This window comes from Microchirus variegatus (genome assembly GCF_963457635.1).
Source record: "Microchirus variegatus genome assembly, chromosome: 12".
NCBI classification, from domain to species: domain Eukaryota; kingdom Metazoa; phylum Chordata; class Actinopteri; order Pleuronectiformes; family Soleidae; genus Microchirus; species Microchirus variegatus.
In genome coordinates this window covers 23,122,495-23,140,985 of record NC_139813.1, presented here as the reverse complement: position 1 = coordinate 23,140,985, position 18,491 = coordinate 23,122,495, and the positions used below count along the sequence as shown (strand labels likewise).

At 39.8% G+C, this 18,491-nt stretch overlaps 1 protein-coding gene across 1 annotated transcript in view; it reads left to right on the top strand.

Moving 5' to 3' along the window:
- The window catches only part of ryr3 (ryanodine receptor 3), a gene marked incomplete at its 5' end in the record, with an annotated part of 151,678 nt that overhangs the window by 30,572 nt on the left and 102,615 nt on the right, over nucleotides 1–18,491 (top strand). The window contains 13 exon segments of the mRNA XM_083898806.1: nucleotides 3,752–3,826; nucleotides 4,900–4,978; nucleotides 5,237–5,349; nucleotides 6,897–6,996; nucleotides 7,105–7,198; nucleotides 8,157–8,231; nucleotides 9,078–9,234; nucleotides 11,658–11,822; nucleotides 13,018–13,139; nucleotides 13,228–13,408; nucleotides 13,836–13,971; nucleotides 17,322–17,417; nucleotides 17,528–17,646. Of these exon segments, the coding sequence (XP_083754932.1) occupies nucleotides 3,752–3,826; nucleotides 4,900–4,978; nucleotides 5,237–5,349; nucleotides 6,897–6,996; nucleotides 7,105–7,198; nucleotides 8,157–8,231; nucleotides 9,078–9,234; nucleotides 11,658–11,822; nucleotides 13,018–13,139; nucleotides 13,228–13,408; nucleotides 13,836–13,971; nucleotides 17,322–17,417; nucleotides 17,528–17,646 (1,512 nt within the window).

The following is an 18,491-nucleotide window of genomic DNA, read 5'->3' as shown; positions in this document are numbered from 1 at the left end:
AACTATTGAAACAACTACTTATCCTGTGTACACTACGGTGCGGTTTGGAACGGAAAAGCCCTGGGTCCGGCTTGTGAATCAACTGATAAGAGTACCTTTACTTGGTAGGCGGGGTGTAGGCTGTGCCCGATGGCTACTGACGTGGTACCTGTGCAATGACAACAAACAAATGATTGTGGCTGTTCGTCTCAACAAGATGCCAAGTCTTGTATGAAAATAGACTGTGGCCGTTGAATGAGATAGTGGGAAGAACCAGAGCTGAGGCTGATACCGGTCTAGAGATTTGTTAAGTTGAACTATGTCCCCTTCAAGTTTCAGGTTGTTGGAACCTGGGAGGGGGGAACGATGGCACCAATTGATGCAGTTTTGGCCTGACACTATTTGTTTTTCCTTTAATTTGTCACCAATTTGCACACATTATTATAAAATGTCGCTCACCTAAAGACGATAAGGAACTCTCACGACATTATGTATCCGTCTTAATCTTAATCTAAAATAAAGGTCCTAAATAAGTGTCTGATGTTTGGCAGAAGGCTCGTGTTGTGGTTTGGTTTTGTGTTGCTCTGTTTTCTCTGGGTTTGGTCTCTAACAACAGTTTATTCTTAAGATTCTAGTGACACAAGGAAATGTCCTGAAATCACCGCAGATTTTGGTTCACGTGCACGAGTGTTGAGCAAAGCCGTTAGAAGAGTTTATCCATCTGTGCCTGATACATCGCCCACAACACCTCTTTAAGTTTTGACTTTAAAGTTGGTATTTAAGCATTCATCTTCATACACATCATCGCTGTTTACATAATCATGCATCTTCATTCGCTGCTATGAAGTAAATGCAAGGCAAATGGCGCTCTGTCTCATTATCCCGATGATTTGAAGGACGAGGCTTTGAATGTGTACGTCAGATTCAATATATCAGATTGTACTTAGCAAAATGAGTACGCTACAAAAATCTCTTCCTAATGGTTTTGAGAAACTGATTAGTGTGCCATTTTTTTCCATTGCTTGTACTCTTCAGTGTAAGATAAGTGATTGATACGAAGTGAACATTGAGGTAACTTACTTAGTCATGGTTTGATGTAATGGCTCTGGCAAAGACGCAGCAGACACTGCAAATTCTCTCCAAGCCAAGTAAGTGATGAGGAGATTGGTTCATTTAAAAGTGACTGGAGAACAGACACCAAAATAATTCATGTGTTTGGAGTTTGTGGGGTCTAACAAAGGTCACGGTGGCCATTTTAAAACCAATTAACATCCCCCAGGGCTGCAATTTGTATCATAAATAGAAGTTATACCTCAAACTTGGCAACACATACATTTAAAAAACACTTTAGATGCAAACAGAAATCACAAGAAAAAAAACAAAGACGGCTCATACTGTAATTGCAATCCAGGAAGTGGTAAAGTCACTTGAATTTGAAAGCAGTAACTGTAGCTTATCGATACATTTCATTAACTCGGTTAATTATGTGTTTTTTGCCTCTTTGGAGACTTTAGTTTCTATAAATTGACTTTTAAAACAAAAACTTTAGCAGCTAACTAAGTTTATAATCAATATTAAGTAGTGCTGTCAAGCGTCAACGTTAACGCACAACGCATTTCCATGACGACTGACCAGAAAAAGACGCATGTGACGTCATGTTTTACGTGACTCCGGATTGTTAAAATGAGTCTCTAAAGTAACGCTAAACTTTAAAAACAGAGGCACACATACGCAGTACACAGGTACGCTGGTTATTTGTAGCACTGCTCTTTTCGTTTAATCAACAGACCGTTCCAGTTCGACTGTAGGCAAGCTAACGGCGCTAAAAGGCGCTAATGCAGCTAACGGAGCTAACTGGTAAACAGTGCCTGGACTCTGGTGTCGTGGAAAAACATAAACATGACGTCATGCGCGTCTTTTTCTGGAATTCTGCAATCGCTTTTCAAATATTGTTTACATACTGTAAATTGGTACTTATTTATTCAATTCTTGTATATCTGACAAGGAGGTATACAGTCTTTATTCGTTTTTAATGTATATTTTTTACTATAATGTACCTTAGTTAATATCTTGTGTCTTAGGGTGGACTGTTAATCTTAATTCTCATTCTGATAAACAGTAATTTACACCCATTACTGGATTATCGTTATCGTGACTTTTACGTACAGAGAATGTTCCGGAGTGTTGGCATCGGAGTATAAAACCATGGAATGTGATTTATTTTGGTGTCTGTTCACGTCTATTTGACAAAATCAGGAAAAGAAAATTGCAGGAGAAACAATAACAACAACAACAAAAAAGTTTAAATGCCAAAGATACGAGTTGCATTCACACACACGCACAAATACAATCCTCTTTCTCCAGCACTCCAAAGCTCTTAAGGATACAGCACTTGCCACGGGGGGAAGCAACAAACCAAAGGTCACAGTTCCTGGCAGTGATGTGTCAGCATGACATGACAGCGGGCCTGAAATATAGGCTGGCTTCTCTCTCTCTCTCACTCCCCCTCCCTCACTGCCAGCTGTTGCTGGATACTCTTCCCATTTTTCTTTTGATTGAACCCTCAGTTTCCTTTTTTATCTCTAATACACGCCATCTGGGAGAGACTTCATGGCCAAGGGAAAATTAGCTGAGGGTCGTATTAACGGGACAGTGATGTAGTTTATGTGGCATACAAGCAAACAAACAAACAAACCAATCAACACTGACGCATTTGACAGAGAGAGGATAGATTTGTTGGATGAACACTAGATGCATCTGATAAGATGGACACTCAAAATGTCCTGAAAGTGACTCTTTATAGTCCTTGTATTACCAACAATTGGTATTAGCCTGCAAAGTTAATTAGGTTTTACTGTACATCCAGTGTTTAAACGTCTAGTGTGTAATAATTAGTGACATCTAGTGGTCAAACTGCAGATTGCAAAATATCTGGGAGGGCTTTCAGCAAATTGCAGTGGCCTTTGAGAACAAGAAAGAATCTAAAGACTCACAACTCTCTCTCTCTTTGTTGGTTTATGCGTTGGATTTGTTTTTGCCAAGCGATTCTCCCTCTTTTGTTTACCAAGGTTTGGCTTCAAAACTTTTGGCTGCTGTAGAGAGTGGTGACCTCTGTAGAGGAAGACCCTTGCCAAAAGTATAAATGATTTTTGCTTCCTTAGGCGACGAAAAACAAACAATTTCTGTTTTCAAAGTAGTTATACTCATGGGTAGTGCAGTATATTAAGTTTCTGCCAATAATCTGTCCTAAATTTTGTACACTGAACCTTTTAAACTGGGTAAAAACCAAACATTTAAATGGAAAATCATGCTTAATGAACTTTGTTCAAGCATGTTCCAAATGGGTTTGCAATACCGACACTACAATCCCAGCTGTTTCAGAAATGTCTTAGCTATTAGATGTTAGACATCACATGGTCATGGTATTGTTTCTTTTTTTTCCTTCTGCTGCTAGAGGTTGATTAAAAAGGTGAGTAGAATGCTCTTTTTTTTCCCTTCACCGACCTCTTGGTTGCTCTTGGTGACTTTCACACATTTCCTCATCAAGCATTTTGCAACCATATCTTACCGTTATTCTTGTTTTGGCACAAGAATGAGCAACTTCTACTTGTGTGGTATGTTTGACTGTGTGTTTCTTTTTTCATCGTCTTTTGTCTTCTTGCACTTGCGATGACGGTCCAACGTTCTCGTGATCCATGCCGTTTACCTGAGCGGGTTCAGAGGTTCAGGAGAATGAGTCGGTGGTAATCGGTATTTCTTTATTTCTTTGCAGGCGGGTCAGGGAGGTGGACACCGGACCCTGCTTTACGGTCACGCCATCCTCCTTCGCCACTCATTCAGTAGTATGGTGAGTATCAACAGACTAAATCATGAAGCATATGTACACATCATTATTTTTAATCAATTAAAGGTGATATTATGTAAAATATGCGAGTGGGGTTGCCAAATTTCCCACACACACACTTATGCACCTACATAACTGCCACACCATCTGTTGTTTTTTAGTAAACATTTGACCTAATTGGTTAATTTTAGCGCATTAGCAACGAGCAGAGATTGAATGTGGAAGTATTTCTGCTTTATAGAATTATCACATGACGAGAGGAGACGACAAAGTGATAATAAGGGACTTAAATAAACATTTTATATGTTAAATATCCACCAACAAAGAGAGGGAGAGAGCGAGCGTTAGCTAATATTAGCTGACATTTCCCGTTTTGCTTTCCTCTCTAGACGAAAATTCTCTGCGTTTGTCAGTTTTGTATTTTAACTCGTTTCCACTGCAGTCCCTCATTGTCTCCTCCTCTTATTAAGACTTAAAAAAAATGTTAAGGATTTGTAGTAGCATTCAGCTAGCTGCTAACTCTGCTCACATTCCATGCTTCTAAGATGAGCGCCTTAGATACTTCCAAAAGTTGCCTCGGAATGTTGTTTTTTTTTAGTCTACATCTTGTTTTTATTTCTCAAAAGTTGACTATTGACTTGACTGTAAATTGTATTAATTACAGTTGTGTTATTTACACAAAACCAGTTCCACTCTTTTAATTAAGAGGGATAGCAAAAGCCTAAAAGTGGCCTATTATTCATTTTTTACTTTTTCTATTCAAAGTAAAGCACTAAGTGATGCTGAACTTGAATTGAACAAGTAAACAAGTTAAATGACTTTAGTTTTTTGAAACTTAAAACAGATTTGCAAATGTGCACTAAATTAGCAAATCTATAACACTATTCAGATATCGAAAGATAGCAGCCGCTGAGTTGACTTATGCCTTGGGCTCTGTGAGGAGACAATGATCTGTGGAGCGCTATACAAAGTTAATGCAAATTCAGATGATTCACATGAATATCGTTTACCTCGTAAAACACTCCAGATTTTTCTGACACTGTACGATAAATAACACTATATTTTTGTCTCACCAGTACTTGACCTGTTTGAAGACGTCAAGGTCTCTGACAGATAAGCTGTCATTTGATGTTGGACTGCAAGAAGATTCAATAGGTACAGCACAACAAACACAGGCGCTTTTACAGACTTCACCTGGCTGATTTTTAATTAAATGTCTTGGAAAGCCAATACCAGTCAGCTAAACTACCTTTGGGAGACATACCGTAATGGCATGTCTGATTCCTGTGTTTGATTTTAGACCTACAGAAATAATTCAGCCCATTTTGAGATGGCGCAATTTAAACCGTCTCTCTTAAATGATGGATATTCTACTTTTTCACCCATTAATATGTGATATTTGTGTGTAAACAGGAGAAGCCTGTTGGTGGACCATCCACCCTGCGTCCAAGCAGAGGTCTGAGGGTGAGAAAGTCCGCATCGGAGACGACCTGATTCTGGTCAGCGTGTCCACAGAGAGATACCTGGTAGGTCAAGTCCAATTGCTTCCAAATGACAATAATATCCTGACTTATAAACTTTAACTAAGGAGAACATTTCAAGGTTGAGATTCACATTAGTATTATTTTTTATATGCGGCTATTTCTTTTACTCCTGTAGTTTGCTAACAACGTCAACAAATACTCTGACTCTGCGTAGGAGAGTAGAAATCCTAAAGCTAAATAAATCAAAATGGTTTACAATTATAGTTTGTAATTACATACATAGAAAAGGATTTATAATAAAGGTGACATTTATTAGCTTGCCTAAAAACTCTTAAGATGATTAAACATTTATTATCAAATCGCCAAAGTACTGCTATAATAACTCCTTTACAGTGAGATGTAGGCAGCTTTGTCTGCAGAGAACCATCTTTCTTAAACCCACTTTCACACGACGGGGAGAAGATGTTGTTTTTAAAGATGATGGATTACTTCCATGCATATCCAGTGATTTTAACTGAATCATCAGACATCTATTCTCATTCTCACTTTCAGGTAAATCTGTGCCAGTCTCTTGTTTCTCCTCTCTCTGTTTTTGTCGCCAACCCTAGACATGAAAGAGAGAATTTTTGCTGTATTTTATTGGAGATTTTTCTCCCTAAGTTCCAAAAATGATCAGGTTTGGTTCACTGTTGGTCTGCACAGGCGCCTAATTGGGAAAGTTTGGTAGCTGTTGCATTGCTCTGACACTTATCTCGCTGCAGCCAACTTGAATTATTCAAAGGGAAAACTTTACACGGCTATCTGTAATGGAAATTTTTACCTGCGAATTCCTCCTCGGACTCCGTCTGACTGATGAGAGCAGAGTTAATGCAGTCTTCTTTATGCAAAGCTCTACGTCCGACCTCAATTAACTTACTTGGCAGAGAGAAAGAGAGACAAGATGGCTTTGAAGAGTGAGATGGAGCGGTAGAACGAGAGAGACATGGTGAATGGGAGGGAGAGACGCAGACATGCCAGGCATAAGGAAAAAGAGCAGAGTGGTGGCTTCTAGTGGCTGCTTCAGATCCTCAGGGAGCAGAAGGTGCAATTAAAGAGAAACTGGCAAAGAGCCAGACTTTCACCCTCTCCTGTGGGGAATCTTCACCTGGTTTGCCCTGACAGAGTCTCTGCTTTTATGAATGGGACACTAAGGGAAATTAAGGCAAATCATTGTCCGAGTACTGCGAACAGTGAGAGTTTGTGATGTTTTTAGGACACATTTAGGCCTGAACACTCATTATTTTTTAATCGAAAATTGATATTTCTGCAATTTATTCATTATGTTTTTTATTGCTGTGTGCACTTTTAGATTTGTTTTCAAACTTGCTCTCATCTTTTATTCTTGTCCGGAGGGAAATGGGAGCTGCTCCAAGCTGTTTCCTGGAATTCATTTTCCTAATTATCTGGACATTCCTTTAAAGAGAAACACTGATGCTGCAGTAGTTTTTAAGCCCACAGTGTCTCCTCTGTGCAGAGTTGCTGATTATCCTTCTCTCTTTCTGTTCACCCTTGAGTCTTTTGTCCAGTTTTAACCCGCTTGTTTCCCGCAGCACCTCTCGATCTCCAACGGCAACTTCCAGGTGGATGCGTCCTTCATGCAAACACTATGGAACGTCCAGCCCACCAGTTCTTCAAGCAACATGGCTGTTGGCAAGTTCATTACTGTCTTTATCTACTTGGTTGGTTATTTCTGGACAATAAGTGAAAAAAACACCTTATACCTCATGTTATGATACGTATTGTTTTTCCACCTGTCAGGTTATCTGACTGGTGGACACGTGATGCGTCTTTGTCACGGACACGATGAGAGCTTGACCATCCCCGGAGCAGAGAAGAGTGAGCAGGAGCAGAGGTTTGTGGACGACACAGTCATTCAAACAACATTTTCCTACGGTTTTTTTTTTGTTCTTTTTTAAAACTAACTATGTAGCAAGCAGTTTATGGGATGATAAATGGGAGAAAAGTGGTTCATTTCTACATCACTTAGCAGAGGCCAAAGTGCTGCTCAAGTGCTGATGAAGGTATTTCTTAAAACATGGACCATAAAGTAGAGGCTCCCGTGTGTAAACGTATATAACAGTATGAAAGAAGAGCATTATTGCTGTTATTCGTCTTTGTTTTAAATCCATAAATCAGGGGTTCTCAAACTCACCAACCTGTGGGCCAATGAGTGTCCACGGTTGGTTAAATGTTTACTTTTTTTTAGGCTTTTAGTTCAATTATAAATTTTTATTATTATTATTCAGAAAAGTTTCTGGGGCTTTTTATGACTATCTAGCTAGTTAGCCTTCTTCTACACAAGCTATGTTTTTGCCAGCTAGCAGAATGTCAAATTAGCCTCATATTTCAAGTATTCGGACAATTAATTGCTTCGTGGCTATTTGAAGTCTTCCAGAAACGAAAGGAAACACAACGAGTTTGTGACCAAATCCAGCATATTACATGATAGCTAGCTAGCTAGCTAGTTAGCTAGCAAGCAAGCAGAAAGATAGTTGGCTAGCTGTTTGTTGTTAATAAATAATAGTTGGAGAATAATGAGAGAAGACTGTAAACTGCAGTGAATGTATTTATGGACAATAAGTACTATTTATTGACCATAAATACTATTTATGGACAATAAATACTATTTATGGACAATAAATACTTTCACTGCACTAAATTCTTAAGCCGAAGGACTAAATCAACATTATTGGAATGTCGTTGCAGCAGTAGCTGAAACCCTTCAAGTGATTTTACTCTTTTATTTTATTTTTGATTTGAGTGATTTTATAATAACAAAACTTCTCCATTAATTGTCTCTTTGCTTCCAGGATAGTTAACTATGAGGCGGGAAAGGGAGCGTCTAAGGCCCGATCACTGTGGAGACTGGAGCCTCTCAGGATCAGGTGAGATTAGGCTCGAAATACACAACAACTGGTAATATTTTTCCTCACAGAAATATCTCATGCGATTCCCTCATAGACATAGAGAACAAAAACAGTTGGTTGTGTGTGTTCATCAATCACAGCTCCTGTTGTGTAGCTTATGTACAAACTTCACCTCCCTCTGCTCTGAGCTGCCACGACCAATTAGCCGGCAGTGTCATCCACAAAGAGAGGTTCTGTTTGCTGTCCCTTTCAATCTACGTCTGTCACAATCGCTCTTCTTACTCTTTTTTCTTTTATTAAATGGCAGCTCACACAGTCCCACCAGTTACACTGTCTGCCTTTTCTCACTGGGATTCCCTGTCAGAGTCTGTAGACTTTGAAATAATACATGTGTCTCTATTCGGTAGGCGCATGTTCTTGCTTTTCTCAGGGTAGAATTTTATTTTTTTCAATTGAAAATATCTGAATTTGGGTGAGTTAATCAGCATTCCAGATTGAACTATCACAGTTTATGTTACTTTTAATTGTAAAAACCAGTAATTGAATTATCTAGCTTGTGATTAAAAAGTCCGTAGTTAATTTTTGACCGAGATTACAAAATTGCTTTATCTACAAAAATAGTAAAACGTTTTTGCATTTTAGATATAGTTAAATATAATCAGTCATGGCAGAAAGTAACACTAGGTTGAAACCTACAAAATATTGTAGGCTAATACATGTAAGTATCATACATATGTAAGACAACAGAATGGCAAGCCATTTGAGTATTTTTGATATTTGGCCTTCCTCCAAATTGTCTCCAGTGTTGAAGAAACTATATACGATGGTACACTGTACATGTGTGACTCCATTCTCTGTGTTCAGCTGGAGCGGCAGCCACATCCGTTGGGGCCAGGCCTTCAGACTACGTCACCTCTCCACTGGCCATTACCTGGCCCGGACGGAGGACCGAGGACTGGTCCTGCAGGACAGAGAAAAGTCCGACACCAAGGCCACTGCCTTCTGCTTCAGACCCTCGAAGGTCAGTGGTACACGCCGTTCCTCTACAAAAATAGTTTCACTGCTCTATTTAAAAAAAAAAAATAAAAAATCTCCTCCGTCTGAAAGCTGGCCTGGGTGTTAAGGTAAATAAAAAAGGTTTGCATCAGTTTACCTCATTAGCGGGGGTTTAAAATGTCGTCCCTCGTCTACTTCATCAAAGGCTCCTGAGATGAGTCTGAAAAGCTTTCAATCAGCGCCAGGCTCGCCGCGGTAATTCGACCTCCTCGCAGCTGCTGAGTAGACAAACTTTCATATTGTCAAATGGTCAAATGGCAACTTGCTTACAGGTTTGTTTTTGTTTTTTTTGATTAGGATGTCAAGGGAAATCTACCACTTCACATAAGATTATGCGTTTCCCTGTGATGTGTTGTGGGGATTTTCTGGATTTGTACTTTGTATGCATATTTACTTTTACCTTAATAACACATCCTTGAGCAGTGTCTCACCCTGAGGGCGCTTCGGTTTATGTGTTTTAAAAGCCGCTCTTGCATTTTTCTGCTAACTCGTTAGCTAGCAAGAAATTAGCACTCTGTTTTACGTTATATTCAAAGCAAAAATAGATATTTTAATGATGCTTGGACTCATTGTTATGCTTGTAAATCTGGGTGACACATTTAAGTTCTTACTGCTACATTTCATCAAACTCCCTTCATCCCAAATCTTGTTTTTAAGCCAATATATACTTCTACTTTTAGACTTCATGTGTGTCTCTCACCTCTACTGATATGTCCTATATTTATGGAAAAAATTGCATTATTTACTCAAGTAAAAGTAAGACAGTGCAGGCTCTAAAAAGAAAACTTTCTTGATAACTCTGCAATATGATAAATGCTCTATAGGCACACAAAAACAAGATTTATATGGGGTTTTCAGTCTTTATTAAGAACCTGCTCCGTGGAGATTGTCTTGCTTCTGTGAATTTGTTCCGTCGTTGTCTTCATTGTTCATATTTTTCACCCGTGTTGTTGTGGATAACACCTTTTCTCTGTGGTTGACTCACTCTCTTCTTCGTCTTCTTACGACTTCTATGGCGTCATCCATTGTCAACATGCATTATAACATTAAGAGCCTGTAAGGAGTAGAAAGTACAGATATGTTTTGTTCAAAAGCAGATGGGGAAAGTAAAAAAAAAAAAGTTGTCTTATCTACTGAGTATTTGTGCTTCATTACTTCCCACCTGTGTCCTGAAATGGGAACAGCCACATAAACAGCACAATGGCATGAGTCACCTTCACAGATCACTGTATTGTCCCCTGTTGACATAGTTTTATCTGCAGTAGGTACAGTATAAAAATCCACCTGGGTGCTGTCCACTTCTCAAGCTTTAATATGCCATCCCATCCTGCGCCTGACAACATGTGTAATTGCCCTCAGTAATCACGTTTGCTGCAGGAGCTAGCCAGGGGCTTTTAATTATTATTGTCATCCCCGCAGTTTATAATGTGTCCTTCAGTCCATCTGTAATTATTTTATATCTGGAGCAGCACTTTTAATGAAACTTTCTTCGGTGTGAAATGATTCTGATCAGTGCTCCTGACTGTTTTTCTAATATTTACTGTGGATTCCTATAAAAATAATTGTGTTATTTTGTAGATAAAAACTTTCCCATAGACTGGTCCTATCTACTTACATACAATAACTTGTTTTTATGTTCAAAAACCTGCTAGTTGCTGCTAACCAGCCGATCAAAATCTCTCCTCACTGAAGCTCTCATCAGCCGCACTGTTTCAGACCGAAATCTCATCCCCAGTAGACAGAACTGGGAATGAGATCACTGTGTTGTGATTGGCCAGCCAATGAGAGCTTTCCCAACTGTCTTGTGATTGGCCAGGTACCTGGAAGTGATGTAACTAGCACGTCAGCTCTCAGAAGTGCAGCTCCCCCTCTGGAATAGTGGATGCACTGCTACTCATTATCAAAACACACACTGTCGCAAATGAAACACCTCCACAACGGACGTTGTTGTTCTTCTGCGGTTCAATATACGCAACCGGGTGATGATCTGCTGTTCAGAAGACGGGATCCTTATGTCACGATTCCAGACTTTTTCAGACCACCTGCAGAGCCCGAGAATACAATGAACCCCAGCGTTCTCAGCAGTGACTGAACTGTTTGTTTCCAAACTTTAGGGCTTCATAAACGAGCTAATGTCGCAGATACACACCAAAAATAGCGTTCATTGGAACTTCCGGTCTATGGGAGCTTTAATTTCTGCACCTACAAAGGTCAGTGCTTTGCCATGTTGAACATTGTCGATCAGCTGCATCACTCCGTCACTGCTGAGCCAGAAATGTAGCCGAGCTAATGAGGCAAGTTGCAAATTCCCCGTGGATCAAACTGCCTCTCTGATTATTATCTTATTCACAATATGTCTTCATTTTTCATCACATTTCCATAATATAGGAAAAGGGTGACTCGGGGCCAAAGAGGGACATCGACGGCATGGGCGTGCCAGAGGTCAAGTACGGAGACTCCGTCTGCTTCGTCATGCACATGGCGACAGGACTGTGGTTGTCTTACCTGGCGCCTGATGCCAAATCGTCTCGCCTGGGACCCCTAAAGAGACGGGTAACTAAAAAAACAAATACACACAAAATACATGCATTTTACCGACTTTACATTTGACCTAGTTTTGGTATCAATGGCACAGTTTGAAAGAGTTTCCATTTTTGGGATAAAAGTGAACTGAGAAAAAGTTGTGAGAAACTTGAAAATGCATTGTAGCACACCAACATACAGTCACAGTGATTTATTAAAGGGGGAGCCAATTTGGTAATTCATGATTTTGTTATTATCTTATTTGAGATTTTTCTTCAAAAATGTTCACTAGGAATATTTGACTGTGGTGCAGTTTGTTTCCTCGCTATGTTTATGGAAAAGTTATTTCAATGTGTTTTAAAGCATTTACAGGTATCACACTATTGTGACTTTTAGTTTGGATAAACATTCAACACCTAATCATAAGAGACAGTTTGAGAAAAGTTAATCGTGCCATGCATATACAAGTAATCAGTTGATTATATGCCCTTTGGCCCATTTGAGAAGCACCCATCCTTCACTCATGACACAGCCACTGATTTCTAGGTGATAATAGGCCTAGGAGGAGGATGACAGTTAGTTATGAGTGAGGCATGAGGGATTAGGGCAGTGCATGAGCTCTGCTCGTCTCTGGGCACGTCTCCAACGACATCAAACGCCACCTTATGCCGGTGTCGGGGCAGTCCCCCCTGCAGCCGTGGCTGTGCGCCAAAGCACCTGACGTGATGGAGGTGACAGTTAAATCCTCTCGCCCTTCCTCGCTCTTCTCGATTATGCCGTCTGATCGCAGCGAGTCAGGTTCCACTGAGACCTAGACGACTTAATGTCTTTACACTTTATATATTCATTGCATACATGATATTTACTAAGGGGACAGACCTGTGTTCAGAAATCCCTATGTTCTGAAAAGCCCTGGAGCTCCACAGCGGGGACACCGAGCACCACCAGCCCGCCGCCCTGGAGCCCCAGAGCGGGGACAACGACCACCACCTCCTGCCCCACACCCTGGAGCTCCATTATATCACCATTATATCCATGTTGCATGTACTTGGAATTAGCCTTCAGGCATGTATTTGCAATAAATGTAATACTTGTGCTTGTGTCGGAACATTTTACATAGGAAAATAGGGCTTTCAGAACATAGGGATTTCAGGTGTGTAACCGTTTACTAAATGTATGTAGTTTTGTATAGTGTAGTAAAAGTATTATGGTTTCCTGTTAAAAGGCCTGCCTCCATTCTGAGGGCCACATGGACGATGGGCTGATCCTGCAGCGCTGTCAGCATGAAGAGTCCCGCGCTGCACGCATCATCCGCAATACCACCTTTCTCTTCGCCAACTTCATCAAGTAATAACAGTGTGACATCAAAACAAAAACTGTGTTGACAGTGTTGATTCTTCAAGATTAACAACTCTTTTGTTGTTCTTACCTTCAGGGCTCTGGACAGGACGGCAAAGGGCGAGTCCAATGTGGTCGGCGGGTTCGTGGAGGAGGTGCTGCAGACGCTGAACGATCTGATCGAGTACTTCAAGCAGCCCGACTCGGAGCTGGAGCACGAGGAGAAGCAGTGTCTCCTCCGTTCGCTCATCAAGCGCCAAGATCTCTTCAAAGAGGAGGTGAGAGTTGGACGAAAAGTTTCAGGCATGGAGCTCATGTTAGGGACATATTAAATCCTAGTCAAACCAAGAGATACTTATTTAACCCTCTGAAGCACATTTTTTTTACAGCCTTTTTCTTAAAAGTTATGTGTCTATATCTTAAATTGCATCCATAGAATAACTTAATCGCTGGTTTAATTGTTAAAAATAATATGAGGTGTTACAGAAATAGCAGCGATGTTATATCATGCACCAATTTGCTCTTGTCACGATTTATATTGTGAATTGGGTTGCAGTCGTTTGTCATCTTTCATAAGTGGGTCTTCGTGTTGAAAGTTTAGGAAACAGAGTTTCCCATATTAATGTTGAGCTTAAATGTTAGATATCAAAATAAATTGACATAAATAACACATTATTAAACACACACGCGATGTGTTTTCCTCAGGGTATGCTGACCCTCTTGTCCAAATGCATCGATCGCATGAACCTGTACAACAGTGCTGCCCACTTTGGAGAGGTGGCCGGGGAGGAGGCTGGAGCTGCGTGGAAGGACATTCTCAACCTCCTCTACGAGCTCTTAGGTAAGTGAGCCTGAGCGACGGATCACATGAAATAGCCTCATCTTCTCTCAGCGCTGTCAGCTGTCGACCTCAGACAGATACGCAGTATTAATCCTCCTCCCCCTGACGTCTTCTCTGAATCCTCCTGATCTCCTTTACACTTCACAGTCCTTGCCTCATCTTATCAGGCTTGATCTTCCTCGCTTCCTCTCCTCTTTTTTCTGGAGTTTACAGACTTTCTTTACATTATTGTGACATACATCAACATGCCTGTTCCATTCTTTACTGGAATTTGTTGCCAAATTTAAAGTGCTAACCAAGAAACAGATTACATAAAGTCAAATCTACAGTCTTGTAGATTATTTAGTTTTTCCCTCAATAATAAAGTGCTATCTTATTGCATCTTATTTTAGCTTACTTTATCTTAGCTTAGCTTCTTAATGTATTTTAGCTGCTTTTTGTTTATCTTTGCTTATTGTATTTTAGCTGATATTAGCTTATCTCTGAAACATTTTTGGTGTCTGAGATTTTCTTTTTCATTGCATCTTAGTTAAGCTAATCTTGGTTTATTGTATCTTAGTTTATCTTACCCACGTTTAGTTTCTTAGTGTATTTAAGCTTCACTTTGTTTAGCTTAGCTTAGCTGAGCTTAATTTAGCTAAAAAAAACCCCACCACATTTAGGGGGGTCTTAGATTTCTTTTTACCCAAGCTTAGGTTCTTACTGTATTTTAGCTGCTCTTGTTTAGCTTAGCTTATTTTAGCTCAATAGCCTATCTCAAATACACATTTTTGTTGCCTTAGATTTCTTAAATGATGTTTAACAAAATAATTACTGAGGTCCTAAAGATTAACAAATCCAATTTTAGTGGCACAAGAACAGACACATTTGTTCTCTCTCCCAGGGCTGCAAGAAAAGAACATCATTATTTTCTCACAGCTTGTTCTTGAGCGTAGTTAATGCGGAAATGTTGACATTCCCTATGAAGACTAGTTACCCAGAATTTCTGCACTTGAGTTTGAGTTTGGTGAAGTATGAAATGTCCTGGCCAGAACTAACTTTGTTCTTGTTCCTGCCACCTCGAGATAAAGAACACATTACACACTCTGTTCTTGCCGAGTATGTGCAGGCCTTTACAGTCAAAGGTCTAGATCAGTGTGACTCGCACCATAACTCAGGAACAGAAGGGGGAGATTGTGATGATATTTCCTGAAAATTGACAGGAGGTGGTACAGAAGTTTGGAGGGGGGGGGGGCAAAGATACATCACCTCTTATATTCTTGTACTCTGCCTTTCTTCTTTGAATGAAATGTGTACACGTTGCAAAGCAAGAGGCAGCAGAGTCTTTGAGGAAATGCTGGCGTCATTCACGAAATGCCAGCCGTCACAGGTGGTGGCATTATCGCCTTCACCTCCCGAGGCTGTGTGGAGTCATGAATACTCAGGCTTTCGACCCTGAAAACTTCTGTTTTGGACAAACTTTTTTTCTCGGGGAGTTTATTATGCTGTCACTGGAGAGCTCCCATCAACAGCTTTCCCTCCTCGGCTCACCTTGACTGCCCTTTTAGTCATCATTATCTCCCCCAGCATGTTCTCCCGCATGAACACACGTACACTCACAAAGCCCACAAATACACTCTTTCCCCATGAAGAGGTCACCGCCGCGCATGCAGAGGCAGAGTGTGGTGTAAGCCAGTGTCGGGGTAATGAATTGTGCTGTGTTCTTGTTCGTCCTGCTCTCCTCTGTGCCCTGTAATGAATCTGTTTTATTGACGAGTACAACAGTTATTTACTGTAAGTCTATCCATCTGGACTATCCAGAGAGCCAACGAGACTGTTTAAAGCTGGAATGGACAACTTTTTTTGTCTTCAACTTATCTTTTATGATCATGTGGTGTAAAAAATATGAATATTGATGCGATATAAACGTTGCAGCTGGGATCACAGAGGCGACTTACGACCTACCTATTGTGTTTCTCATGCTGTTAAGACACAAAACAAATGTCTGCCCTGAGGAAAAGTACCTGTGTCTTTATCTGCATCATTTTACTGCTGCATCTTTGCAACAGACACCAAAAAGAAGCTGCAAGGGACACAAAAGTTGTCTTTTGCACCTTTACTGATGAGAATGTAGACTAAAAATTCAGCTATTTAAATACACTGAAATGCACTGGTAACACCCATAGGTTCCTTCAAAATAAAGTTATCAAGTTGTATGAAGGCATCTTACTTTAGTTGGAATTAACTCATATATGTGCTGCTAGTAACCATTTTCTTTATTCGCTGTTTGATTTTATACATAACCAGCAAGCTCAGTTACGAAACTTGCAAAATGCCAAGAAATACGCCAAATCCAAGATGGCTGACTTCCTGATGAGTTGAGGTCATGTTGTCAAGAGGATTTTTACTACTGAGCCATTTTGCAAAGGTTTTTCGCAAGTCAGTTCTGATGTGTGGCAATTTTCGTCTGTTTTCACGCACGTTTAGGGGGTCAAATTTGAGTTTCCCCGCGGAGAATAATAATAATAATCTGAGCAATTTCAATAGGGTCCTCGCACCCTAATTATTAAAATGTTTAATGGTTTTACAGCTGTATGTATTAAACATAGCAACCATGGATAGAGGTGGGATGTTATGTTAGCAAAATTATTGTTGTTATTGTTATTATTTTAGCCACTAAACCAGGGAAGCCTTGAGATTAAAAATCTATTTGCCTAAAACAGGTAGCAGAGCATTTAGCATTTAGAACTTATAAACACACCTAACAGTGATATCAGAACATCCTGTAGTTTAGCTGTGCATCACTGCAGGACGCTATAATTCAAATTTGAATGTAAAAAAATAGCATCCTTTAGAGTTTAATGTGTGCTAATGAACACCATTTGCCGGCTGACACGATTCTCCTCTCCTGTAATGTAATTCACGGCACTCGTCTTCTCATATCTTCATATTCAGCTCCCCAGAACGGCTGGAATGAAAGGAGATGAGACAGCCATCTGTATTCCTTAGGCACACAAGTGCTGTTAAGTTGTTCCTTGGGCATTATCTATGTAATGTCCATGAATTCTAATGGGGGGCACAAAAATTAGATGGGTTAAGAAATACGGATTCAGTGAAAAGTGAAGCACAATTTCACTTTTAAAGAGCACCTCACTTCGCATGTATTATCTATCAGAAAGACTTCATTATCGCATGTGTCAAGTGTTTCCCCAGATTCTATGAATTTTAATATCCACCTGCAGACTGAAACTGTCAGAGCGCGGATTTCTGTTCACAGGGAACTGGTTCCGTATTTGTCATAAAATATTGAACTGTAGCTGCCATTTATCCCTCTGCTTGAATCTAATTTTACACATTTAACTTTTTATCAGCCTCACTGATTCGTGGGAACAGGAACAACTGCACCCAGTTTTCCTCTAACTTGGACTGGTTAGTCAGCAAACTGGAGAGACTGGAATCTTCATCAGGTATCTTTTTTTTTTTTTTTTTTTTTTAAACAAACACATTTATAGGCTTTCACACATTGAGATAATGATTGTGATGTGATGCTAACACATGTTTTCCTGTGACCTTTCAGGGATCCTGGAAGTCCTCCACTGTATCTTGGTTGAAAGCCCAGAGGCTCTGAACATCATCCAGAAAGGTCACATTAAATCCATCATCTCTTTGCTCTACAAGCACGGACGCAACCACAAGGTGGGCAGAAATCACAGCTTTATGTCTTTAGACTTATGTGGTTATTAACTTCCTGACGCGAGTACTTAATACTCCATGTATAGCTATGATGCGTTGATCCCGTCTGGTGATTTTCATTTGTTAAATTTGCTGTAGGCAGGACTAGAAAAGTAGTTTATTGTTATGTTTCATTGGCAGGACTCTATGTCAGATGCTCCTGGTAATATTTCCATCTCTTAAATTCCCTATTGAGTTTAAAATAGGTTTTATTGCCAAACTCTTTTTAAACATAATTCAGTTTTTTAGGTTTTGTTGCAGTCGAAGGGGTAGAGATCTTTCTCACCAAAGGAATCTATATGCAGAGTAGTAGTTATAGTTATAGTAGCATTATTTAGTGTTGTTTTCTCTCCTAAAACACCAGATTTACATTATTGTGAAAGGTCATTTTGGAAAATATCGATCGATAATGACCCCAAAACTCAAAGTAACTCAAGAACTCTGGCTCTTGTGTGTGTGTGTTAATGTCTCCATTCTTAAACTATTTTAATTAAATGTTTGCTTTTTTATTCTTGTCTTGAGTTTATTATAAATTCAACTGCAGTCCCGGCAGACAAAAACAGACTTTATCTGAGCCTCCAAATCCCCTTTTCTCTCTCTCTCTCTCATTCCCTCCCTCACTCCCTCCACTGGGAGACAACAAAAACTAAACCCAACACACTTTGATATGTAAACCTGAGAGATAGAGAATTTACATGTCTGGTTCATAAAATAAACATTGTTAAATGAATGTAATCTCTTAAAACTCTAAAAATAAATGTGATTGAGTCCCCCGTATTAAATGACTTATGTTTGTTGAAATCCCAGCC